The sequence below is a fragment of the Xenopus laevis genome, chromosome 9_10S (assembly GCF_017654675.1).
Source record: "Xenopus laevis strain J_2021 chromosome 9_10S, Xenopus_laevis_v10.1, whole genome shotgun sequence".
In the NCBI taxonomy this organism is placed as follows: Eukaryota; Metazoa; Chordata; class Amphibia; order Anura; family Pipidae; genus Xenopus; species Xenopus laevis.
Window position 1 is genome coordinate 61,311,819 of NC_054388.1, and position 27,360 is coordinate 61,339,178.

Consider the following 27,360-nt stretch of genomic DNA (forward strand, 5'->3'; position numbering starts at 1 on the left):
TCTGTAGCTAGTGCTGTGAGTGACGGCACCCCAGAGACTCTACATAAGGTTTTGCACTCACAGGGGAAGTTGAGAGTTGTAGTTTAGGCTCAGGTGCAATGTAGACATTCCTGCTTTACAGCAAATGAATGAATACTTACATACCAATACTCTCTAATAGCTTCCCCCTCTCATACACCCCCAGGTAGGAAACTAGTGCAGTGTTTCACCACCTCCCATTACACCAGTTCAGTTTTTGGTGTAGATATTCAATCTGTAAAAATGTGCCCTTATGGCCACCAGGCCGGTTCTGTTGTTATAAATATTGCCATCTGCTTTGTAGCTACCCCACTGCTGATCCATGCCTGGGACACTTCTGCTTTTGGCTGTATTCTGAATTGTGCTTATAAACAGAACAGAACACTTATCGTGGGATTGGGGGCGGTAACTATAGATTAAGCAGACCCTGTTTCTGCAAGGTGGGGGGAGACACTGAGTGATATGCAATTTTAATACTTGGTTATGAATAATGTCTCCTTCCCAAAAGTTTAGGGGCCTCTAAAGAGATTTTACTGGGTGCCCAGTAATTCTAGTTTTGTTACTGGCTTCATAGTGGTGGCAATCATACAGTATCATCTGGACTGATTGTAGTGCAGCTGGCTGAGCGTGTTTTATGATCAGTTTAAATCTAAAGGGGACCTGTCATCCGAAAAAATTATTACAAATTCTATTTTATCACGTTCGTCAAGCAAAATAAACTTTTAATTACACTAAATACATTTTTTGAATATTGTTTCCTTCGGTCTGGGAATTCTGGATGACAGGTCCACTTTAAGTTTTCCCATTGGCTTTCAGGCAAAGCTTTGTTAATTTAGAATTGTCAGAACAACACGCAGCTTAGCAACAGTAGGTAAAGACTTTGGTCACTAGATATCCTCTGATGATTTGTCTAGCAACAGTTGTTGGTGAATATGGTCAGTAGACAAATGCCGTTGAGTTGTGACTGCCTACATTAGTGAATGCGTTTGATCTCTAGACAAACCCCATGATACTGGGATTGGCAGCAGGAATCACTGAATTTGGTCAGTTGACAAATGCCTTGAAGTTGTGACTGGTAACAGTGGTCAGTGACTTTGGTCACTAGACAAATCCCATGATACTGTGATTGGCATCAGAAGTAGAATTTGGTCACTAGAGGCATGCCATTAACTTGTGGCTGGCAACGGAAGCTAATGTATTTGGTCATTAGACAAATCCCATGATGATGGGTTATTATTATTATTTATCTTCATATGTATATGTTATGGGTAGACAGAAAGGGAGCCTAGACAGCACCATAGATAGACAGCAAAGTGCTGAGGTATATTGGCTGTGGGTTGAAATACACGTTACTGTATGTCTTCTGTTCCTATTTTCCTGTAAGCTTCTGGACCTGCATGTACATGAATTGAAGGAGACATAGGATATGTAAAAAAACAACTAATCTTATATGCAAAAATGAATGATATATAGTGGCAGTTTTATTTTGGGCTAAAAATCAGCACTATCAGCTGGGTTACATTCCATTGTTTCAAGAGTCAGAGCAAACCGTGCAGAAAATAGAAACACTAGGTAGGGATCATTAATTAAATTGCTGGTATCTTACCTTAATAAAAGAAAACTTGGAATGTTTTTGCAGAAGCATTGAGTGGAGTGTGCCTTTTGTTTCTATCTTGTTTTTTTCAGTGCAAAGCCTTGTATGTGCAGCAGAGCTAACATTTTGCACCTCCCATCAAAATATATTTTTTACATGTAAAGGAAGAAAGAAGCTAGTGTTGTGAGTAATCATGTTTTACATGTGGGACAGGTAGCATTCCAAAGTGCACGTTGCACCCTGTCCTGCACTTTGAAAGATGCTGTGCTGCTTGTGTTCATTTATCAATGCTGTATTCTTGAGGGGTGGGTGGGGCTAGACACATAGGTGACTCCCTACTCTTCCCCTAACATATGCGTCATTAGTCAGGGAGTGCCAACAGGTAGAGGTGGGAATAGAGCCCTGCACTTGCTGCTTGCCCTATGACAGGTTGTAAGGACAGAGATGCCTTGAACCTTTTGTTGACCCTGGGGACATTGGTAAGCTTTCAGTAACAATAACGAATAGTGATAAAACCAGGGAAAAATTAAAATTTGTTTATATTGAAAATGTTGATTTTAATTACATTTTCTTTCATTATAAAAAGGGGGTGGTGGTGTCTTCTTTCATTGTAGTGCTACATAAGTCCTGTAACCTTACAGCAATGCACTCAACCAGACAGTGATTAACATGATACCAAGGTCAGGTGGTGAGGGAAGAGTGGATAGCAGGTTATTTTGGATTAGAAAGGTCATCCCTTTGCACTAAAGATAAAGTGCAGCAGCTGCGTACTTTGCTGAAATAGCCCAACTGCCATGTGTGTGCCTTTACACAGTCCCTAAATGTCAGCTTGCTCTAAACTTGATTTCCTGCACTTTTTACAGGCAAATACCCTGCAGCATTGCAGTAAGTCAGTAAAGGCTGGTGTAAGGCCCTGGCTGTGCTATAATGAGTTTATTTCCCTAGCTATACTCTCTGAGGGTGTCTGCAAGGAGCACTCACTTTGTGCTGTGATCTAGTGCTACTCTGTGCTGGAAGCTCAGTGCATTGAGTTCAGTTCATGCAGATCATATTGTTAGAGTACTGGTTAATAACTGAACGTGTGTTTTTGACTTTATGTCACAATGGCACAAGAGGGTAAAAAGATCTGTAATAGAAGTAGAACAGGAGCGTGTATGACTGTGCTTCTACACTGTACAGAGGCACGGTACTCCCCATCTGATAACAGTATCTTCTTTTGGGGATTTTCTTCTTCCTGGAAAGAAGCCATTGCCTTCTCTGCTATAATTCTGTATGTCTCCTTCTCTGACTGACTGTGACACAGACCATCATTTATTGTGTAAAGTTTATTATGCCAGCGTTGTGAATACTCACCTCCAAATGAGATTGGACTGGTCAGTAGTTTGTTAGCATATTGGGTCCTATAAAAGCCAGCTTATTATTGCATCTCAGCATGCTATTTGTGTAATTTTATTATGCCCCGGGGCAGTGTACACTGAATTTATGCATTTACTGTCTGTAAGGCTGTTCGTTATAAAAACCATGAAGGGTCATTTAAACCCAATAATGGATGGAAATTGCCATGTTTTTAACCATAATGCAGAGTTTTTTTTGGCCCCCAGAATTCCAACTTACTTGCACCTGCCACAGTGCCCAAAAATGTTCACGCAATTGGCAGCAAATTGGATGCAAGTGTCCGCTAACATCTTAAATGTAAGGATTGTATCAGTTAAAGTTTGTATTTGTTTGTGATTCTTTTGGTGCAAGTCTAGTGCACATATTGATGTGGAATCATGGAATTATCGCCACTTGTAGGGTTGCATTAGCTCCAGATAGGGCTGTATCTAGGTCTGGTGCTTTCATTGGCACTGAACATCAGCCCACACCTTCTTCTATCATTGTACAGCACATGTAAAGGCAGCTGGTTTGTCCAGCACATACGCTTATTACACATTATTTATGGATACAATTTTTATGAACTGCTACTAACTAGATATTGTGCCCCACAGCACAGATTTTTGGGCCATAAACCTATTATATTTAATTATATAGTTTATGCACAAAATTAAGTAACTTCCATGTCAAGCAATGACATCACAGAGCAGGGGCAGGTAGGAGTGCAGGGTTTAAACTTGAATTTCACTGCCCTACAATGAACTGAATGACTAATTAGCACAATAATTAATTAAATTATTATAGAGCAGCACAGGGCTGGAACTAGGGGTAGGCAGAAGAGGCACCTGCCTTGAGCACAATGATGGGGGGGGGAGTAAGCACTGGGAAAGTACATGTTAATGGGTCTTCTGCCTACCCCTAGTTTGGTTGTCATGCTCCCCTGCCACTCTTGCCTCCCTCCCCTCTCCTCTGTCACTCTCCCCTACCTATCTCTTCTGGATGGTAGCTTAAACTCTGGTACCAGCCCAAAACTCAATCAGGGGGTGCTACTTTGGTAACTTGATCCTGAGTGCATATGTCAATATGCATGAACTTAAAGGGGTTGGATAACCCTGTTCATGTAAAATGATATGAGCTGATTAACCCTGGTATCTTGCAACCTCACAAAAGATAACCCAGAAACCTAAAGGGATCCTGTCATTGGAAAACATGTTTTTTTTCAAAACACATCAGTTAATAGTGCTGCTCCAGCAGAATTCTGCACTGAAATCCATTTCTCAAAAGAGCAAACAGATTTTTTTATATTTAATTTTGAAATCTGACATGGGGGTAGACATTTTGTCAATTTCCCAGCTGCCCCTGGACATGTGACTTGTGCCTGCACTTTAGGAGAGAAATGCTTTCTGGCAGGCTGCTGTTTTTCCTTCTCAATGTAACTGAATGTGTCTCAGTGGGACATGGGTTTTTACTATTGAGTGTTGTTCTTAGATCTACCAGGCAGCTGTTATCTTGTGTTAGGGAGGTGTTATCTGGTTACCTTCCCATTGTTCTTTTGTTTGGCTGCTGGGGGGGGGGAAGAGAGGGGGGTGATATCACTCCAACTTGCAGTACAGCAGTAAAGAGTGATTGAAGTTTATTAGAGCACAAGTCACATGACATGACAACAATATGTCTAGCCCCATGTCTGATTTCAAAATTGAATATAAAAAAATCTGTTTGCTCTTTTGAGAAATGGATTTCAGTGCAGAATTCTGCTGGAGCAGCACTATTAACTGATTCATTTTGAAAATATTTTTTTTTCCCATGGTGATTTTCTGTTGCAGCCTTGTGGGAATAATTATATATTAAACATTTTTATTGGTTTTAAAGTTATTTGTAAATGCAATTGCAACTGAATATTTTCTTTTTCTGTGCTGCTGATTTTGTCTTTGAAACAATATAGCAAAGTCATTCTTATTAACAGGTCTATTAACCAGCTGACTGTTATTGTTCAAAAAGTCTTCACCAACAGGAAGCGAATCGGAAGGGACAGAAAGGGAACTGCATTTACGAATATCTTTCAAACCACTGAAAATGTGTCATTCTCAAAGCTGACTCAGCTAGTATTGCCACCTTATGCATAGACTATATCAATAGAAGGGTGCTGAGAATTAGAATTACTATGGGGTTTATGTCCCCTTTTCTTCTTTACACTGATGTTTCATCCATAACACAGCTACTATACTAGGGAAAAATGTTTCTGTATTTACAGTAAACTGACTGTTTGTTTCTATGACATGGGCCAATATTGGCCATGATTCTAGCTCTTCTAAGAATAGAGTTGTTGAGATGCTAATGTTTTGATTTTGCATAACAGTATGATGTCTCTGGCTAGGTTCTGTTTAAAGGGGGTTATTCACCTGTAAATTAACTTTTTTTTTTTGGAATATGAATAGACGAGGGCCTGACTAGAAAGATGAGCAACAGAGAGTAGCAATAACAATAAATCTGTAGCTTTACAGAGCATTTGTTTTTTTAGATGGGGTCAGTGACCCCCATATGAAAAATGGAAAGAGTCTGATGAAAAAGGCAAATAATGTAAAAACTACAAAGAATAAATAAAGAAAACCAATTGAAAAGTTGCTTAGAACATATAACATACTAAAAGTTAACCCCTTTAATAAAAACAGAATAGCCACGGAGCCATTTACCATTCAGCAAAATAGGAGGTGGTTGAAGACAGTAAGGACCTATTAATGGCTACTGGTCTCTCAAAGAGGACGGCAGCATTCATGAATTGCTTGGTGTCATTGACCTTACCTTCTTTATCCTTTCAGTATCCAATTCTGCCTTATGCTGATTTAGCCTGCTGTAGTGTGTCAGTCTTTATGGCACTGTGCAACTCTGCTATAAACCCATGCACCCTAACTTATCATTTCCCTAGATTGTAAAGGGGGGGGCATACATGGACTGATATAAACTGCCAGCTTGACCTCTCTAGACCAAGTCAGCAGCTTATTGACCCGTGTATTGGGGTCTCCCGCTGGAGAGCTGAAATAAATTTCCACATTGCAACATTGCTGTCCCCCTATGAGACAAATCTGCATATTAGGATCCGATTTTTTTGCCTAGGGATGGATCAGTCTGATTTGGTTTAGACTATGCATGGCTAAATGAGGCAGGATCTGCCGAAAGAGTGAGTATGTTAGTATATTGCTAGCTTAAGTCCTTGTGATTGGAGCCCTTTGTTCAAGCATGCTTCCATTCATTGCATTGTGCCAGTGTATTGTATAATGCTGTGGAATTAATATTTTTCTACCTCAAAATGAAGCTACACTTAAAACAGCATTGGGGTTTCACCCATTTAGAGAGTGGATTGCGGTGAGTCAGAGACTGTTGGGGTTGTTCTTTGTAACTGTCCTTCACTCTGATCCATATGAATTATTTAAGGCACAAGAACCTAACACATCATGAAGAGAATATGCTGGCCGACACTCAGACCATTAGTCAGTATGAGACACAGGGAGTTCCGCAGATCTGATGAACCAGCAGAACTCCCAAGGGCGACATTTGGGTCAGACTGTGGGCTCCCTGCCCCATACCAAATACCAATGTGGTGCCAAAAAGGGAGAAAGGCCAGGGATGCGTTGCTCTTTGTCTGTGTACTGGCTGCCCTACCATTAGTAACATGCAAACAATGCTGCCTGCTGATGTTGGGACAATCCAAGTTTGTGCATCATCTCTTTCCCTCTAGTATACACACTTCTTTTCACTAGTTTTTTCCCACTGTCTTTAATGGGTGTAGGACAACACTGAGGCAGGGTGTGTGGGTCTGGGTACACCCTGCTACTTGCCACAATAACCTTTATCTTTATATGAGTCAGGCTTTGTAATCATTAGACTGTATGTCCCTGTGGCACAGTCCTCTGCTGAGCAATGTGCACACACACATGCTTACAAATATATGTAACACCTATTTGGGCTGCATAGCACACAAATAGTTAAACTGTCCAGCTAGCAGTAGAAGCATGGGTTACACGCGACTTCACACAACAGGGTCAGGGCCTTCGCCATGTGGAAGTGTTCCCTCTATGGTGTAGTGCAACTACATCCCCCCAGGCTACTGTGCATACAACAAAAGATGGGCGCCAGGAGGTTCTTGCAGTAAAACAGAAAACAGTTTATTTAACTATGCACGAGGCAAGTGACCACAGGTTTAGTACTCACACAGGAGCTGAGGCAATAGCACATTTCTCACACAGAGCTGCAGGCATTAGGCATTTCTCACAGAGGAAAGGTCTCCATTAGGCATTTGCAGTATTCACACACATTCCCTCCTGGAAGTTGTCAGGAAAGCAGCTTCTACCCTACAGTCCCTCTTCACTGAGGTCCCTGACTGGAGGCAACACACAGAGCCTCTGGGAAGCTACTCCCTTACTGCAAATCCTTGTTGGAGCTTCAGCTGCTCTTTCTCTCTCACCTCTCTGCCTTTCTCTCCTAGAGAGACTATAACAAGTCTGCCCTAGTGCAACTATTCCTCATTCACGGGGTTACCTGGTCCCCGACTTCTTATTCCAAAGCACATGGGCCTTTCTGGGCCTAGCTGTACCCAGGCTCCCCTGAGCACACCCAGCTGGATCACCATCCACAGGCCAAAGAGGAAGTGGCCACTCCCTACACACACTATATAGCAGTGTAGCAGGGGAGTGTCATTCTCTCCTGGCAGATCACTCTAAGAAAAAAGGTGGGGGCCTTAAAGCTGCAGGGCAGATTACCCAGTAGGGGTCCCTACATATATATATATATATATACATATAAATATATATATATATATATATATATATATATATATATAACACACATTCACACACATTCACACACATAAAAGTATACACCTGCAGGGCAATATTTCTAACAGTGACCTGATAATTCAGCAGGTATCATTGCTAATATCAAGCCTAAATAAAAATATTGAATTCTCCTTTGCTCCACTTGTCTTATCTGGAGATGTTTTAAATCCACCGCACTCCTGCAATTCACTTGTACTGCAAATGGTGGTGCTGGTCATTCGTTGACCTGGCTAGGTCCCATAGCAACAGCAATTTATGTACATGGATACGCACACACACCTATGCTTACTTGCTGCTTCTTCCTATTGATATGAAATAACTGGTACTATTCAGTCTCACGCGTACTCTAACTTTTTTTAAAAATGCAAAACTCAAAAAACAGTTTTGCAAAGTTAAAGCAAGACTTAATTCTGAACAAATGTCCAATATCCATTATTTAAAAAATACTGAATGGTTTTAAAGGAGAAGGAAAGACTTCATCTTTGGAAGTTACCAATAATTATAATAGCTAACCTCAAACCAGAGATTCTTTTTTAATGAAAACTGCAGTTGCCCAGGGTGTTATTGTGTTGAGGTTTCCTTTCAATTCTTAAATTCCCCAATGCTTCTCTGGGAAGTTGGTATGCGCAATATTTTTGGTCTATTACGCATACACATAACCCAAAGCAGCAGAGACGATTACAGTGACCGAAAGCAAGTTGGCAGCACAGTACTCCCATAGTACTCAGCAATTAGGAGCATTAGGAGCTCAGAGTCTGAAATGATTGATTATAATCATCCGGGGGTGCCTAATAAATTGGCACCCCCAGTGATCAGGCCTTTCATTTAAAGTTACTCTTTTATTGGTTCTACACTGCTGTTGTTGACACTTTAAACAATGTAGCAGAAGTCCATTCTACTCAAGTCAAAGCTTTATTTTTGAAAACAATATTGGTGTGGGTGCCAAGTAATGAATGCTGTGACCAGCTAGCCAAAGGTAGTAGCAGCTTTGGCAAGACTAGTAGGCTTATTTACAACTTTAGACAAAGGTACAAACTGCAAAAAATTTACAAAAACTTTTGTACATTGCCCCCCCCCCCCGAATTTGTGGTTTGTATCTGTAGGTGCAACTTTTTGTACACACAGAGAAGAATGCTAAGAGTTTAACACAAGTATGTATACAGTGCCCTCAATGCATACTATATGGATGCATGTAGGCTGGGTGTCAGAGAATGCTAGGTGTAGAGGAATCCTGCTTCTTACATCTACCAAAGACATAAATTGTGAATGCAATTTGCCATCCCATTATGCTTCAGCAGTTGTGTCAGTGGTAATTGAGCACTTAAAACAGTATGCTGAGTGAAAAACCTATTTATTAAAGCTAGGATAAAAAAGAATAATCAATGTACATTTACCTTTTAAAGGACAAAGGAAGCCAAGGAATCCAATTTTTTTACTGTCTTGTCTTGCAAGTTCCCAGCATCCTCAGCCAGCCAATATGGAGTATTGCTAATACCATTAAATTTATTTGCCATTTAAATTATGTTTTTGTTCTTTTTCACAGTATTTATCTTTTAATCACCCATAAAGAATGGCTTTTCGGAATGTGGTCAAGGGAACAGTGTTCCTTGGAGGAGGTGCTGTGGCTGCAGTTTTTGGGCTGTCCCATTTAACAGACAAGAGGAAGGTATGTTTTTCTGCTGCAATTACTCAAATATGTTGTATGTATATAAAGATAGATATATTGCCTCTATGGGCAATTTTCATACTATAGCAATATTATAAACCAATTGCCCTCCCTACCAGCTACTGTATCTACTCTGTTAGATACTATTGATTGGACTGCATTCACGTTAAATGCACTTGGATGCTGATTCCAAAGTTTTCACAATGTGATGCAAATCAATTTTTAATTATACACTTTTTGTGTTATGGGGACATGCTTTGTAATAAAATGTCATTCCTCACGTTATTTGCCCTAAAGGAACACACGCCTTTAAATATAAGTTGCTTTTATGTGAAATAAGCAGTTTTGTAACATTTGCAGATTTGTATGTCAACATTTCCATAATGTGATGGAATGTTTTTTTTATATATATTTTATTATAAATGCAATGGGGTAAAACTATGCACTTCTTTACTGTCTCTTATTGCCGTACTAGTAGCAGAGCTAAATATCCCCATACAGCTTGCTGTACCACATACAGTATACCATGATATTTTTTTAGTACAACATATAAAATAGTATTATAGTGTTATGGGCAAACTGCATTTGTAAAGTAACTACAAATTGTTAGTTTTTTTGGGGGGGGGGCAATCAATGTTCCCTCTAAGGTGTACACTTGTCGCATCCATCCCTTCCCACCTTTCACATTTTCCCGGATATTACATCGATATTCTGTGGTCCCCAGGAGAACGTCAAAATTAGAAGGATCCACTGTAGTTTATACCCATGCTCAATCTGCATTATTACTGTATATACTCGAGTATAAGCTGACCCGAGTATAAGCCGAGGTACCTAATTTTACCTACAAAAACTGGGAAAACTTATTGACTCGAGTATAAGCCTAGGGTGTATCCCAGTTTGTCCACTTTAGTTCATGTTTGTCCACTTTAGTCAGGGTGCGTGCGAGCTGGCCATTCAAAGCACAAGCCAAAAGCTGTCATTGCATGCATTATACAGATGGAAAGCAAAGCAATGAATAGCAATACAATAATGAATGTTAGGTTAGTGGTCTTGTGGACCATATCATAATGATAAAAGGCAACCAAATCCCCTCAACAGAAAAAATCTGACAGTGTATTCAGTGATATTGATAATGCAAATATCTAATAAATCTGCTGTTAGGAGAACAGGATAAAGCCCTCAAAATCAGGGGGAAACCTAAACTGTACCATGGGGTCTGTATGTATGCATTTTAATATGGAGTTTGATCCGGCACTGGAGTCCCGTAGTATCGGCACAGTACCTCAAGAGTGCGTCAGGTGGAAGTCACAGCAGGGGCCCGTAAATTGCTGCGGGCCAATTACCCGTCGGCTGCCCGTATTTTGCAAACTCAATGGAGAGGTCACGTAGGAGGGGCTATCGGTGCATGCCCATTTGCAGCACAAACAATGTAATGCGGGCCACATTAAAAAGCTATGTAATATGTCAGTATTATAGAAATATGGTTCCTTGTCCCTGTTATGCTGATGGTTGGAAATGTAAATTCTGGCAACATATAAATGAATAATTTCTTCAATGGTAGGGGTATTCAGATTTGCCGCACAATTTTCTGCATTCCAAAGACACCTTATTTTACCTTTTTTTGTTTTCTTTGTATAAAATATTTTAATCAAAAAGTCAGTTCACCTTTCAATGTACAATGATATTCAGAAATCTGTTCTTAATTATTGACCTTTTTAAAAAAACTTTTTAGGAGTCGTTTACATAGATCTGGGACAGAAAGTCGAGACTACTAAGGGGGTGGGCTCAGTGCAGAGCAGTAAGTACAAGGTCCTGTTGCAGCCTGTGTCTGCTGCTGCTGCTCCATAACTTGCGCATTTAAATGATGTGCAAGTTAGGAGATGGGGACACATACATGCCTCCCTCTGCCCACCCCTACAGCGACCCCGGACACATGCAGTCCTGTATTCATAGGGGCAACATGTTTTTGTACTCTGAAACAGAGGCAATTTATCCAGAAACACAGGGTACAAAACAAAGATTGCTCCCTTTTTTGTACTTACTAATACTTTCTAATCTCTCTTCTATTCTATCCTCTTTTCATCTCCTCATCTACCATTCAAACTACTGATTTGCTGCTAGCGTAATTGGGACCCTTACAACCAGATAACTGCAGAGTTGCTTATAACTGTGTGCATGTATCATCTTGGAGTTTCATGACTTGTATAAAAGAAATTTGCCTTCACTATTTTCTATTTATATGGTCACAGTATCCTTATACTGTATTTTACAGTAGGGGGGTGCATTATCTTTTATAATGCACATGTTTTAATGAGTCATGTGGCACTAAGATCCACTTATAAGAATATATTTTACAGGTTATTTATTACTGATGAATATTATATATTAATTGCTGCTGTATATTATAAGGGATCATTAACAATTGGAAATGCATTGTGAAAGTGCAATTTTATGTCAAATTGGCATGTTTTTCTTCCATAGTGCAGCTTTTTTTCCACAGAATTCCAGTGTTGTTGCTTTCACCAAGGGGAGATTGCCTGATGCAGTTGTGGACAAAGTGTTGAACTTAGCACAACTGTGTTTTCAACTTGAATTAGATGCTGTTGTGCTGAAACCTTTCTAAGTCTGACATTCAGCAACACCTGAGGTGGTGATCCCTCCAGGCTTCCCCTGCGTCCATATGCATAACTGCACTTAATTTGGAATAGGAGACTTGAGCTCAACTGTATGGAATGCAAGGAGCACCTTTTGATGAAGTACCTTTAATGAACTGATTTTTCACTGAGCTAGCTGCTGTAAATAACCCCTATTATATGTGTATATATGTATATTTTTTTATCATACATGTAGCCATTTTAATTTATGTGAGGAGATTAAATGATATCAGTCTCTGAACACACCAGTGCTAGCTAATTCTGTATCTTTCAGGAGAGAAAAAAATAATTGAATGTGAAAATCTTCTGATTTGATTTAATTAAAGTGAACTCTTTGAACATTGCAGAGACAACGCTTTAGTGGGGTTAACTTCCTGTACAAGTTAAAGTAATTACCGCCATTGATTGGGCATCCTCTTTCCTAGGCATTGTCTCACACTCACTTGTTAATCGTATTGATCTAAATAATTCTAGGGTAGAAAAGTATCCTAATTTCATCATAGAAACTGCCACTTGCATTATTACATCAAGATCAGGGCCATAATGAAGTAGTTTGTTTTAATCAAATGACAGAAGTTCATCTGTGAAAGTCATACTGGGATTTACTCAGGCTAATACTGTATTAAGTGGTTTTACAATTGCAAGATGATTAAGTTCTTTTAATTAGGTGATATAATTGGCTAATCTGACATGTTGGTTCATCAGCGGAAAGACTCTCTTGTTGGGTTTTACAAGGTGCTTAATTCTGGATAAGAAAACCGAAGCACTTCAATTATTTCTTATTCCTGAATATACTCTTAGCAATTATGTCTTTATACGAGCTAGAAATAAGGTTTGGAATCTCTTTAAAGAATATGTTAGACTTGCTGTGTTCTGTTGCTTTTAGAGGAGACAGAATAAATGCCTGTCTTTGGGAATATCATCTCTTTAAACATTTCTATTTATTTAAATTCCCTTTATAGAGATTACATTTACCTAAAATTACCAAGTGAAACAGAAATGAATGAGGTATTATTATTAACAAACATTTATAAATTACCAGTATATTCCACAGCACTCTACGATTACATACAGAAGAAACACTGATACACATACTAATGGCACGGGATGTAACTTGGAGACCTGCATATTAAAGCTTACAATATGAGACACAAGGTGTGGGGGAAGCCAGATCAGGGGATCAGAAAAGCAAGAGTTGAGTATTAAAAGAGAATACAATAGATAATGACTGTCACTTTGGTAAGAAACCCAAGGGCAATACAGAGATCCAGAGGAAAGCAAATTGGCACATCCTGTAATCACTTCCTGTTTAATAAAAAAACTGTATTGGTCCAGGATACTACTGTAGGAGTGCCACATCAAAACCATCTCCCCTTTTGTGGCTCTTCTGTATGGCTCCAGGCAGAGTGTGCATGTGGAGTAAATCTTCTGTATGGCTCCAGGCAGGGTGTGCATGTGGAGTAAAGCAAAGTTCTGCCCTTTTTCATTCTGTTGTTCATGTGGCCAGCTCACATTGGCGAGAATGGATCTCAATGAGAAAATTCTCCTGGGCCAGTCCAGTTTTCAGCAAGCAGAAGCATCAGTCTAGGCTCACAGATAAGAAATCATCGAGGTGGGGATGCCTTGCAAATTGGCAACCCCAGTGATCAGCGGTGTAACTTTAGTGGAAGCAGACCCGGCAGTCGCAGGTGATGCCCGAACTGTGGGGTCTGCTTCCGCTATAGCTAATAAGAAAGCCCCCTACTTCCCAGCCGCTCTCTTACCATGGAGGAAGGGGACACAGGACGGGACATTGTTGGAGTCTGGGTGGGACATGGGTGGAGTCTGGGCGGAACATGGGCGACGCAGGACATGGACAGGAGAATGTGGATCGGAGTGAGCTGGGCTCCTCTGAAGGTTTTTTGCAGGGGGGCCCAGCGCACTCTAGTTACGCTACTGGCAGTGATTATGTCTTTCCTTTTCTTATAAAGTGTATAGTAAATATCATATATGTTAGAATCAGGTTCATTCATACCAGACCATTTATTAAGTTAATTAAGAAGCTAATATCTCATCATTGTCAGAATGCATTAGTAAATTCTATGAATTTATTAATATGTATGAATTTATTAATGTTTTACAAAGAAGAGGGACTTAATGGATGTCATTTTTTAAACTATGACCCCTATAGAGTAGTAAATATGTCTCACCCCAGCTGGCCACCAGGCTTCCATGTAAGGGATTAAATGGGCATTTTTCCCCAAAACTCACTCTATATAGCATTTTGGCAGAGCCCCCAACCTCTGCTCAGCCAGACCCACGGTTTGGCAACCAATGCAATAATAGGAGTAATTGAGCCATCAAGACAAGATTGAAGCCTATTGTAGTTTTAAAAGATGTAATTCTCCCCAGGAGTCACCACATAAATCAGCTCTTACAAGTACAATAATTTGTTCATTTGTTTAAGTCATATAAGAGGGAAATGCTGTTATGCTTTTCAGTAATTCAATCTGTCTTGTACCACTTCGTTGAGAGGAGTCCTGCAATCCAGCTGGTGCAGGGATGTACTCGATACTGCCATCACTGGACTTATTGCCAATCTCTTTTGTACTTCCGAATTCCTTTGTATTTATTTTATTTTATTTTCTTGTTTGTTGTAAAAATTCAATAAAAACATTTAAAAAAAAAAAAAAAAAAAAAGATGTAATTCTCTGAAACCTGGATATGTTTAGTAACAGACGACTTAACAACATTAATTAGAAGTGCATAAATAGGCTTTATTTGTCCTTAAATCCCCAAGCACTGTGAGTAAACGACCAAGTTGTATTGCTTCACTTTCTGCAGGTCATTTGCATTTTTCTGTAGCTATATTTTTAAATGAAAAATATTCATTCATACGATTTCCCTCTGAGCTTACATTTTAGTGTGCCCAATTAATACTGTATTCTTTTATGTGCAGGCACAGCTAATTTTCAGTCTGAAAATATAATTTTCTTATTAAGATATACTAAATTAAAGGAGTTATTTATCAAATAGAGTAGGTACCACCTCAATAAATAAATTAAAATAAAATGACTCCATATATTAGCAGTTCCATTAGCGGGCTATGCCTGAGAGACTGCACGCAGTTGCTGGTTAAGAGTCATTTGCATGAAACTCAGCACTACACTCAAATTAATACTGTACATGATTACAGGACAACCTGCTTGTTAATTGCCTGTAGTCTTTAAATATGCACTTCTTTCAGAAATAGACACTAATTATTAGATCTTGTTTGCTGTTACACCATAAGTTGCAAATGTCTCGGAACGTTTGGAAATTTGCAATTCTAATGGGGCATGAGCACAGGGAAAATCGATCTAATCATTCAAAATGAGGGTTGCATGCAAAATGAAGAAAATGTTTCCCTGAGATTAGGAAATCTTTAATGTGGGTTTATCAAACATTTACTTTCTTAAGTTCACTTTTGTATATTTAGTCTGAAGATATGAATTCATTATCATAAACAATTCAAAGGGGCAGAAAAAGTTTTACTTATTGTGGAAAAACCTGGTCTTAACCTTTTTCTGGGTCATTGTAGGCTTCACTGTCTTTGTGTGACTAGGGATGCTGGGAGTTGTAGTGCAGATGAAGTCTATATTTTTGTAATAGTTCAGTTTTCATTCGATCAGAAAACGTGTGTTGTGTGTGCTCCATCTGTATATTAACAGTTTACAGAAGGGAATAACAAATTGGGGACCTCCAAATGTTGGCTTTCAGGGGTTTGTTGAAATTGTAATTCAGCAACATCTGGAGAGCCTTGATGTTTCCCCTAAATGGAGCCAGAAGTCTTCCTATGTACTTGTTTTCAGTATTTAATCATATGTAGATTAATTAAAATTGCTGCATTCATTGTGCTATTTACAGCTGGCTTTAAAAAGCTAATCACTGAATGGTGTCTGTAGGAAACTGCCCATGGGCAAATTTGCCCAGTGTTGATAAAGGAACTCCAAGGTCTTTGAAACAACTAAATCTGCCATTGATTCTATACTAAAGGTGGCCATACACGGGCCGATAAAAGCTGCCGACAGACCGTGTCGGCAGCTTATTGGCCCGTGTATGGGGGCCCCCGACGGGCTTCCCCGATCGAGATCTGGCCGAAAGTCGGCCAGATCTCGATCGGATGGGATTAAAAATCCCGTCGGATCGCGGCCGCATCTGTTCGTTGATGCGGTCCCGCGATCCGACCGCCCGTTTGGCGAACGCTAGGATCCGATCGTTGGGCCCTAGGGCCCACGATCGGATCAGCCCGATATTGCCCACCTCAAGGTGGGCATATCGGAGGGAGATCCGCTCGTTTGGCGACATCGCCAAACGAGCGGATCTATCCGTGTATGGCCACCTTTAGTCTATTGATTGGTATAATGCTGGTTGATCCAGAGACTGGTCATATTTCAGTCAGTTGGCAAACTAACAGACTTTTTTTCCTCTGTATTATCTGAATATAAAAATTGAAGAGGTGGCCTTCTATGGGCCACAGCCCTTTTATTCTTTTTTCCATTCAAGTTATTATGCTCCCTAAGACACTAATTCAGAGAGATTAGCTATAGCTGCAACAAGAGAACTTCACAGGGATTGGCTAAATGTGGGATATGTGAACTCTAGTAAAACTGAACCAAGTACTGCATAGCTCCATTTATTGCCATCAATACTACAGTATGGGATCTGTTATTTAAAAATCCGTTATCCAGAAAGCTCCGAATTACAGAAAGCCTGTTTTCACAGACTCCATTTTATCCAGATAATACAAATTTTTAAAAATGATTTCCTTTCCTTTCTCTGTAATAATAAAACAGTACTTTGTACATGATCCAAACTAAGAAAACCAATTATTGGGTTTTACATGATTTGCTAGTAGACTTAAATCATGAAGAACTAAATTACAGAAAGATCCATTCTGGAAATACCAGATACCTGAGCATTTTGGATAACAGATCCCATACTTGTACTATGCTATTTCTCTGAAAAAGACACAGCAACCTGAAAGGAGGTAGAATTAATGAAACAGTTGGCTTAAAAGAATGGGGAGTTAACCAGAAGGAAAGTGTTAATAAAAACAGTCAAATAGAGCACAAATAATGGAAAGAAGAGGTGGAGGGTACACGAGAAAAAAAAGATACAAAGGGAGTGACAAAAGAATAGACTAGGGTGATTAAGCTTGTCAACATTTAAAAGTAGAAAGGGGGAGAGCAAATTAAGGGCTATGGAGTCAGAGGATCACAGGGAGAAAATGGGCGAGCATAAAAAGGAGTGAAAGAGAAATGTGTCTAAGGATCAATAAAAGGACATGTAGAGTAGAAGCAGGAAGGGGTGAGAAAGAAAGGAGAAGAGAAAGGTAGAGCAGAAGGGTAGAGAATGCAAGGAGAAGGATCAACATTTTTCAGCTGAAGATACGTTGGATTTTGCTCGTAATTATAAGATAAATATGCCTTGTAGTCTGATATATAAATGAATAACTGTCCTACAGTTGTTTCAGGCTGAAATATAGAAGAGAATTATATTAAAAGCTGACGAAGGAGTAATTTTATTTATTGCAGCCTTTTGCCTGCATTGAGGGTGTTTTTCAGTGAGTAATGCTATCTGTATATCTATACCTAGGAGCTTGTATCTATACCTAGGAGCTTGTATCCATGGTACAGGATTCTTTTCTCGTGAGTTCCTTTCAATACACGTTGAACCCCCACCCATCCTAAAATGAATATGTCATTTGTTTCTTTTTCAGGCAAGCATAACTTCTGTGGAAGCCGCAGAACCCATTAAATCATCTATTCAAAATGAGCTGCCTCCAAGGGAAGCCCAGCTGCTAACACTACAGAAAACTAAAGAATTTGATGTGTTGGTTATTGGTGGAGGAGCAACTGGCTGTGGATGTGCATTGGATGCAGTCTCTAGAGGTAACTAACAGCAGAGGTGTGGAAGCAGATTCTGCCCCTCCACACCAGCCAATCAAAGATGATATATTGTGATATCGTCATCAAAACTAACTGATGATATTTACTAAATGTTACAACCCTTGTGCAAATGTGCCCAGTATTAGTAAATAAACCCCACTGGGTACACTCATAATCCCACAATATTTAGCAGGATTACTTTGTAGCTGGTAAAACCAGATTTTGAACCCTTGCTAAAACAAATATTGTTTGGTTATTATAGGCCTAAAGACTGCCCTTGTGGAAAAAGATGATTTCTCTTCTGGGACAAGCAGTAGAAGCACTAAACTGATACATGGCGGCGTCCGATATTTGCAGAAAGCCATAATGAACCTTGATATTGAACAGGTATAGTTTTCATCAAGTAGCTAAGGCTACAGCATATGTTGAAATGCTGAGTTTCTATCAACTGGCTAAAGAGAAAAGACCCATGAGTAGCTCATGGCAAATAATTGTTACACTACTAAGGAAACAACATTTTAAAAATGTTGACCCCTAAGGTCATTTAATTCATCCATGATCTTTTGCATCTTGCATTGAGCAGCAGGGCAGCAGCCCAGCCTTTTCTGATGAATTGCACAGCCTTGCTCCCTTACTGATGCAAGCCACTAAGGGCACTCTGAAATTACTATTAATATCAGGCTTTTCTTAGCAGCTTGTGTCCATACACACAAGTGATTTGCAACAAGTTAATATGATGCTAATGTACAATGTGTCCATATTGGTGCATAATGTGCAAATGATTAGGCGTCTGCTAATTCTGTGAAAAAAAATCTCTGCATTTTTAATTTTACATTTTGCATTTCTGTTCAGAAATGAGCCATAGGGAGTCCTAATTTATTGCAAAAAAGCCTCATGCAACAATTATTATCTGCTACACTGCAGCTTAAGGTGGCATTTAATGGGCCAATCTGGTATACTATCTGACTTATTGGCCCATGGAACAAATGGAAGACAAGAGTATGAGGGGTCACGCACGATGTGGGCAGATTGTACAGGATCCGTTATCTGGAAACCTGTTATCCATAAAGCTCTGAAATTATGGAAGAGCCGTCTTCCATAAACTCCATTTTATTCATATAATCCAAATTTTTAAAAATTGTTTCCTTTTTCTCTGTAATAACAAAACAGTAGCTTGTACTTGAACCTAACTAAGGTATAATTAATCCTTATTGGAAGCAAAACCAGCAAATATTTACATGATTTTCTAGTAGACATAGGGCATGGAGATTAGAATTACAGAAAGATCTGTTATCCAGAAAACCCCAGGTCCTGAGCATTCTAGATAACAGGTCCCATATCTGTTCAGATCTTTCTTGTAAGTATTATCAAAACAAAAGGAATTTAAGAAGAGTTGCAGCACCTTTTCACTTTTCATTTCCTCATCTGATGATGCACTATGCAGTGGCCATACAGTGCTCCAGCTGACATGGTGCATCATAAGATGCCATTTTCAAACATTCCTAGTTTATCCATAGTGTATGGATTTCATTTGGGCGCAGTGGGCCACCATACATACATGTTTAATTGTACAAAACCTAAGTTTATCTGTGTGTGCATGTCCACCTTTAGGTTGACTGCCAGAGGACATTATATAGTGAATAAAGTACCCCCTTTTGTAAAATATAGGGATATTATAAGTTACCGAGGAGTTTCATGACCATATAAAAACACGAGGCCGAAGGCCGAGTGTTTTTATACAGGTCATGGAACTCCGAGGTAACTTCTAATATCCTCATATTTTACAACTGGGGGTACTTTATTTATTATAATACACAAATTTCAATGAGTCATGTGACAGAAATGACATCACTACTCACCGTTTATAACTGATGACATCAGAACTCACCGTTTATAAGGATATAATTTACAGGATATTCATGGCTTTTGTGTATTATAAGGGGTTATATGGGTCCATTTAATTGGCCAAATCGCTGTTTAATTCAGCGTATAGGCTTGTTTGTCATTCTTCATTAAATGCAGGGGCCTTTTCAGCCATATGATAAACAGCCACTGCATTTAGTGTCTCACACTTACAATATGTTCTGTTCAGTTAATATTATTGCATATTTCACAAAACCTCTTTAATCCTGTTTCTAGAACAACCTGTAGTGTACAAGAAAAGACTTTACTTTTCCTTTAATCCAGTTTGTCATGCTGGCTGCTGATGTTATGGTTGGCAGTGATGGGCTGAAAGAATATAACCAGGGGTGTGTCACATGCCTAACACTCTAGATTATTGTTCACCGTGAACTCAATGACCTCCCCTTTTGTCACTATGACACAGCATGAAAAGGAAACCTCTAGTTTAACCACAAACTTGTGGCATTACTCGGCGGCTAGGAATGAAAGAAAAAGCATTGGAAGTCATGCATATCAAAATAGCAGCCAGAACAGGGAGGTAGAACTCATTGGGGTTTTTAAAGAATAAAAACGTACATTTCCTTATGTTCTGTTAAAGGACTAAAACCACAACATTATGATAAATATACCAAACACGTGTGTGTGAATAACGAATGTGAAGTCTAACCAGATCTGATACACGTGTCAATTCACACAGCCCAGATTTCCTTAGTGCTGCCCCATCACTATAACGTGTGTTTTTGTCTCTAGCAGCACCAAAACACATTGCAACTAAATTTAAAAGTATGAGTAAAATAAAAAAATGTTTGCTACAATTAAATAAATGGATATTTATAAAGGCATTTGTATAGGAAAATGTACACCCTACTGTGAATTTTAAGGATTTAAGAAGTCACTGATCATATTACAGCAGAGCTGCAGTCTGAGTTATACGGGGAACTCTGAGTATCACTCATGTATTTTAAGGGATAATGTACCCCTTACTGTAAATTATAAGGATATTAGGAGTGAATGACAATATAAAGGCACAAGGCTGCATTCAGAGTTATACAGGGAACTCTGAGCATCACTCATGTATAGGGTTGCCACTCTACCGGCCAGTGGTAGGGGCGGTAACTAAATGGACGGGGATGTGTGTCATTATGCAAAAGGGGCAGGGGCCACATCGCTAGTGGGGCAGAAATTGAAGAAAAGCTACGTTTCCGCTGGAGGGCCAAGGGCTTTTGTTAAGGGTATTACAAATTACCGGCAGCTACATTGCCGGCAAATTTGTAATACTGGCCCCGGCCCTGCCAGGTGTTTTACCGGCTAGTCCTGTAAAATATCAGCCGGGTGGCAACCCTACTCGTATCATAAGTGATCTGTAAATTATAAGGGTATTATAAGTCACTGAGCAGTGACTATGAACATATTACGGCACATGGCTAAAGGCTGAGTTATACAGGGAACTCTAAGTATAACTCATGTATTATAAGGGATGATATACCCCTGCTGTAAATTATAAGGATAATAGAAGTCACTGAGGCATTCTATGACCATATAAAGGAACACGGTTACAGGCTGAGTTATACAGGGGACTCTTGATTATCACTCATGTATTAAAAGGATAATGTACCCCCTACTGTAAATTATAAGGCTATTAGAAATCAATTAGGAGTTCTGTGCCCATATAAAGGAACAATGCTGCATACTGAGATTTACAGGAAACCCTGAGTATCACTCATATATTATAAGGGATAATGTACCCCCTACTGGAAATTATGAGGCTATTAGAAGTCACTGCAGACTTCCAAGACTACTACTGCTTTGTTGCAGATGTCACTCCTACTGAGACAAGCAAACACATATATGTAGAAAGTCAAATGATGGAGCTGCTCTGTATTATCCAAAAACCTGTTATCCAGAAAATTCAAACATAGGGCAGTGCCGTTTCCCATAGTGTCTTGTTTAATTAAGTAGTTCTTATTTTTTTGACAAATAGTGCCTAACTACTTAGCATTGATTTTAGTTTTTGTTCACCTTTAATTTGGCCAGCCTTGTTATCCTGTTGTTGAAACCATAAGCATGCTGTGTCTGTGCACTGTATAAAGCTAGGTAGAAAGCCTGCAGAGCTCTGTATAAAGGACTTTATGTAATCCCAATAACTAAGAGGAAAATCAAAGTAAAGAACTTTCTGTAGCACATTGAGCTTGGCCCTCAGATACTTAAATCTTTATTTCATTGTAGCTAATTACTTTATTGAGTAGTTGGTTGGCACACTTATATCTGCTGGGAGAGTTTTCAGCTATTTACTACATGTATAGCTTTGCCCCAGGCAATGGTTTTTATTAATCAATTGAAAACTGATAGGAAAAAAGGTCTCTGGAGTTTGCTATCATTAGAGCTTGAGAGATGCACTGGTTGATATTTTTGGGAGATCTGAGGCATTGTGATAAAGGTGAATTATACCCACCCAAACTTTGTGTGCTATTCTGAGAATGTTTGCAATTTACATTAATTATGTAACAAAAGCACCTTTTGCAGTTCTCTCTGGCTAGCCAGACAGTTAGGGCTGAACTACATGGTGCGCCTTCTTCAGATCTGATACGATGAAAGGAAGTGCAGGTGGCACGTCGGATGCACCGAATATAATGTAAGTAATACAAATGTTGCATCTAAAACTGCGTGCATCCGACACGACTGTTGGATACAAAGGCTGCACGGTGCGTCTTTATCCAACAGTCATGTTGAATGCACGCAGTTTGTAGATGCAACATTTGTATTATTTACATTATATTTGGCGCTTCATCTCATCGCGCTGGATCGGAAGGACGTGCACCATGTACCCTTACTGATACAGGAGGCTCAGTTCTATCTCTCTTTTAGTATGATGTAGATGGTGATATTCTGAGACAATCTGAAGTCTTGATTTTATTTAAATTATTTAGCTTTTTGTTCAGCAGCTTTCCAGTTTAGAATTTCAGCCCTTGTCTGGTTGTTGGGGTCCCATTTTCCCTAGCAACCTTGCAGTGGTTTGAATATGAATAGAAAGATAAGTAATAAAAAGTAACAACAACAACAATAATAATAATAATAATAAACAACAGTAGCCTAACAGAGCAGTAGTTTTTGCTGGCTGCTGGGGTTAGTGACCCCTGTTTAAAGGTGATAAAAGGGAGAAGAGAAAGGCAAATTATTAAAAAAAAAAATTAAAAAGTTGAAAAGTTGCTAAAATCAGGAGATTATATAACATTAATAAATGTTATGACCACCATTTTAAATTGACTGGGTGTAATATGTTCCCTTTAAATGTTGCTTCACCCACAAGCAGCATGTTTTTAAGTGCTTTCTGTTACACATGCATATTCATAATTCAACATGTTACAAGTGATAAAGTAATACTTGTATTTTTTTTATTCTCCACTATACAGTATAAACTTGTTAAAGAAGCTCTCCATGAGCGTGCCAATCTTCTGGAAATCGCGCCTCATTTGTCCGCACCGTTACCTATAATGCTGCCTGTTTACAAGTAAGTTTACACGCCTGTGAGTGACTACAAGCACAACTTATACACATATATTTTTCATTTATATAGGGCAATATATGCATAGAGTTTGTGTCTTGTTCCTGTGTCTGTGTAAGTTCTCTCCGGGTACTCTGGTTTTCTTTGCGGAATTACAGGGGTCCTCCACCCACAGAGGAGAAGATTCATTTCTAATAATAATTAGAATTGTTCTGTGATTTTAAGGTTATCTGTAAATTTCTCATATTACAACAAATTTTCCCTGTGAAGATTTGCATCAAAGTTGCACTTCTTAGGAACCACCCACAGGGCACTTACATCTGTGGGATATGTACATTCAGCATTCTGCGCCCTGCACTGAATCTCCCACAATATGCTAAACGCAGGGCCATGGGTGCAGCACAGTGCTGCCAGGCATCCCATAAATGTATGTTTTACAGGAGATGCTTGTTAGGTGTTTAGAACTTTCCTCCTCTATACACTTGTGTTTCTATACATCAGTGCTCTCCAGCTGGAGGCTTTGGGTGGGATGTGGCCCTCCAAGAGATTTTCATGGTCCCCAGACATCTCAAGAGCTCCACTTTCCTCTTCATCATATATTCTGCCCCCTTAAGTATAATGAATAAGTGACCAACTATATGGGAAAAAAGTGGAACTCCCTTATATACATGAATGGGAGCTGTCATATTTCTTGTCACATCAGATGCATTTCTCATTGACTGCAGCTACAACCTCTATTGTGTTTCCATACCTTAGATGGCTCTGTGGTTATTGTTATATATGGATAATGCATTAACTAAGCAATATGGCAGTTTAGAGAACACAGTAAATTGTGCCACTGGTAAAACAAACCTATAAATAGGTATCATTTTTTTTCGCATTGATTTAATGTGTGTTTCTGTTTATTCTCTCTGCTTTAGATGGTGGCAGTTGCCTTATTACTGGATTGGAATAAAGGCTTATGATCTTGTGGCTGGAAGCCAGTGCCTGAGGAGCAGTTACATCCTGAGCAAGTCTAAAGCCTTGGGGCTCTTCCCCATGCTGCGGAAAGATAAACTGGTCGGGGCAATTGTCTATTATGATGGTATGTCACTTTCATCCAAACAGATTTTTATTGATGGATCAGTGTTCATTCCTAATACATGTATGGGACCTGTTATCCAGAGTGCTCAGGGCCTGGGGTGTACCGGATAATTTATCTTTCCATGATTTGGATCTTCATACAAAAAAATAATGTAAACATTAAATACAACCATTAGGCTTGTATTGCTTCCAGTAAGGATTAATTATATGTTAGTTTGGATCAAGTACAAGCTATTGTTTTATTATAACGGAAAAAAGGAAATAATTTTTAAATAATTTGAATAAATTGGAGTCTATGACAGGTGACCTTCCTGTAATTCTGAGCCTTCTGGATAACAGGTTTCCGGATAATAACTCCCATACCTGTACATATTATTTATTTCCACATGGCATTTATATGTGAGAGCCTAACTTGTACTAAGCAAAATTACATCACACAAATATTAGGCTACTTACAACTCATCTTACTCTGTAAAACTAGATGGCATGCCCAGAATACTAATTAGCTCTGGCTCCATCTATTCTTCTTCACTTTCAGGCAGCCAACTCCATTTTTTATTCATGTCACACTTTGGTTGCTTTTATAGGACTTTAAGTTCCTTTATTCATGAATCTATTATCTGTTACTTAGGAACAAGTGTAGTAAAGTTTTAGCATCAAGCACTATATGGGACCTATTTATATAGCTGTTTAAAGTGATTTATGCCCAGAAAGGTAGTGGATAAAAGTGGTGTACAGTATGGGGCAGATTTATCAAGGGTCGAAGGGAAAATTTGAATTTTCGAGGTTTTTTTTAAGTGAAATTCGACTAGGGAATAGTTAAAATTCGATTTGATTTAAAAAAAAAAAAAAAAAAAAATTCGAAATTTATCATATACTGGTCCTGGGATGAATTTGAAGTTGTTTGCAGCCTTCCTGAAAAATTAGTTCTTTTGGAGAAAAAACTCGAATTGAATTCGATTTGAATTTGATTGAAATTAGATTCGAGTTTGCGGGTCAATCCCATTCACCCAAGTTTAAAAAATTATTTTTTTTTGATAAATGTAGACTTTTAATTCGAATTTCGAGTTTGTGGGAGTATTTACAAACCCCCATGAACTTGAAATTCGACCCTTGATAAATCTGCCCCTAAGGCAGTACCGAAGTGTCGAATTTCGAACTGAAAAAACGTCGAAATTCGAATTCAAAAAGACCAACCGAAATTAAGTCGAAGTTTTTTTTGGTCTACAAGGTCCGTTTTTGATCGAATAGGTCCTTATTTGGCCGAATTAGAATCATACGATTTGAAGAAATAGCGCATTCGATCAAATTCGATTGGAAGTTTTTCCCCCATAGTCCACCAATTGACTTCAAATAGGTTGTAGGAGGTCCCTCATAGGCTAAAACAGCAATTCAGCAGGTTTTAGATGGCAAATGGTCAAATTTATAAAGAGACAGAAAATTTGAATATCAAAATTTTTCATGTACTAATTTTTTTCAAATTCTAATCGAATTTGGACTATTCACTAGTCGAAGTACACAAAAAATAGCTTGAAATTCTAATTTTTTTCATTCGAAAATTCACCTTGACCTTTGATAAATCTGCCCCTAAGTGTCATACAGGTATGAGACCTGTTATCCAGAATGCTCTGGACCTGGGGTTTTCTGGATAACGGATCTTTCCGTAATTTGGGTCTTCATGACTTAAGTCTACTAGAAATTAATTTAAACATTAAATAAACCCAATAGGCTGGTTTTGCTTCCAATACGGATTAATTATATCTTAGTTGGGATCAAGTACAAGCTACTGTTTTAATTATTAAAGGGAAAAAGGAATTCATTTTTAAAAATTTGGATTATTTGGATAAAATGGAGTCTATGGGAGCCATTCCATAATTCGGAGCTTTCAGGGTATCGAGTTTCCGGATAAGGGATCCTATACCTGTATTTATAAAGCTGTGTATTTAGATGTGACTTCACTGCGTGTATTACAGTACCTTAAATGCCTATTAAAAACTAGCCACTTCATTTAAATACACTGTTATTAACACCTATATTTCACCTCACATTTGGCACAATCCATCAATCAAAAATTAACGAAACATTCAGGAATTCCAGTGTAAGAAACTTGTGGCCTTCTGGGGACGATTTGTGAGGTTAAATTCTGTAGTCCCTTACTTCCCCGAATGAAGTGGTATGTCAGGTTTGGAGTGGTATGCAATATACACAGTTTGCAGTTGATGCATAAGTCGGCACAGATGGAGTTAAATGTATAAAGTTATATCTTTTAATTGTCCTATAGATCCACTAGACTTGTGACTTGTTTCTTGTTTTTTCAATGAGGATTCACATGTCATTTCAGAATGTAGGCCGTAGTTGTAGCATCCTAAATGCAAGAGAATAACAAGGGAAAAGGTGTGTGAGCAATGACACCAGCCTACAGTGTTTCCTAGAGAGCAGGTTGAGTCACTGTTGCAAGCCACAGGGTGACACCCAACGGCAGATTTGGAGACTTTCTTTCAGCACCAAGAAAGGACCTATTTATTTTTCAGTGGAAACGATAATGAGCACAAGATAATATTAATAATGAGCTGAATTCCAACAATGAACAATAAGTATCAGTGGTACAATGCATGGCCAAACTCTGGCAGTTTCCGTTTTATTTTTCTTAAAATATATAAGTGGGCAAGAAGAATGCCTGATTCCGAATGAGAGCTATTTTATTTCAGATCTCAGTACATAAACAGCACTTGAAGGTAGCTAATGGAGTTGCTTTGAGGATTCTGACAACTGAAAAACAGATTCCTATTGCTATAAAAATCCTTTGTTTTAAATCCGATGTGACAGGCT

The 27,360-nt window shown here is 38.9% G+C and overlaps 1 protein-coding gene across 3 annotated transcripts in view; it reads left to right on the forward strand.

The window, feature by feature from the left end:
• gpd2.S (glycerol-3-phosphate dehydrogenase 2 S homeolog) overlaps positions 1–27,360 on the forward strand; it is a 111,142-nt gene that overhangs the window by 486 nt on the left and 83,296 nt on the right. For all 3 annotated transcript variants that reach the window (XM_041577759.1, XM_041577758.1, NM_001092540.1), the window contains 5 exon segments: positions 9,359–9,481; positions 17,876–18,047; positions 18,307–18,431; positions 23,357–23,454; positions 24,369–24,532. In XM_041577759.1, coding sequence (XP_041433693.1) covers positions 9,386–9,481; positions 17,876–18,047; positions 18,307–18,431; positions 23,357–23,454; positions 24,369–24,532 — 655 coding nt within the window. In that variant the 5' untranslated portion in view covers positions 9,359–9,385.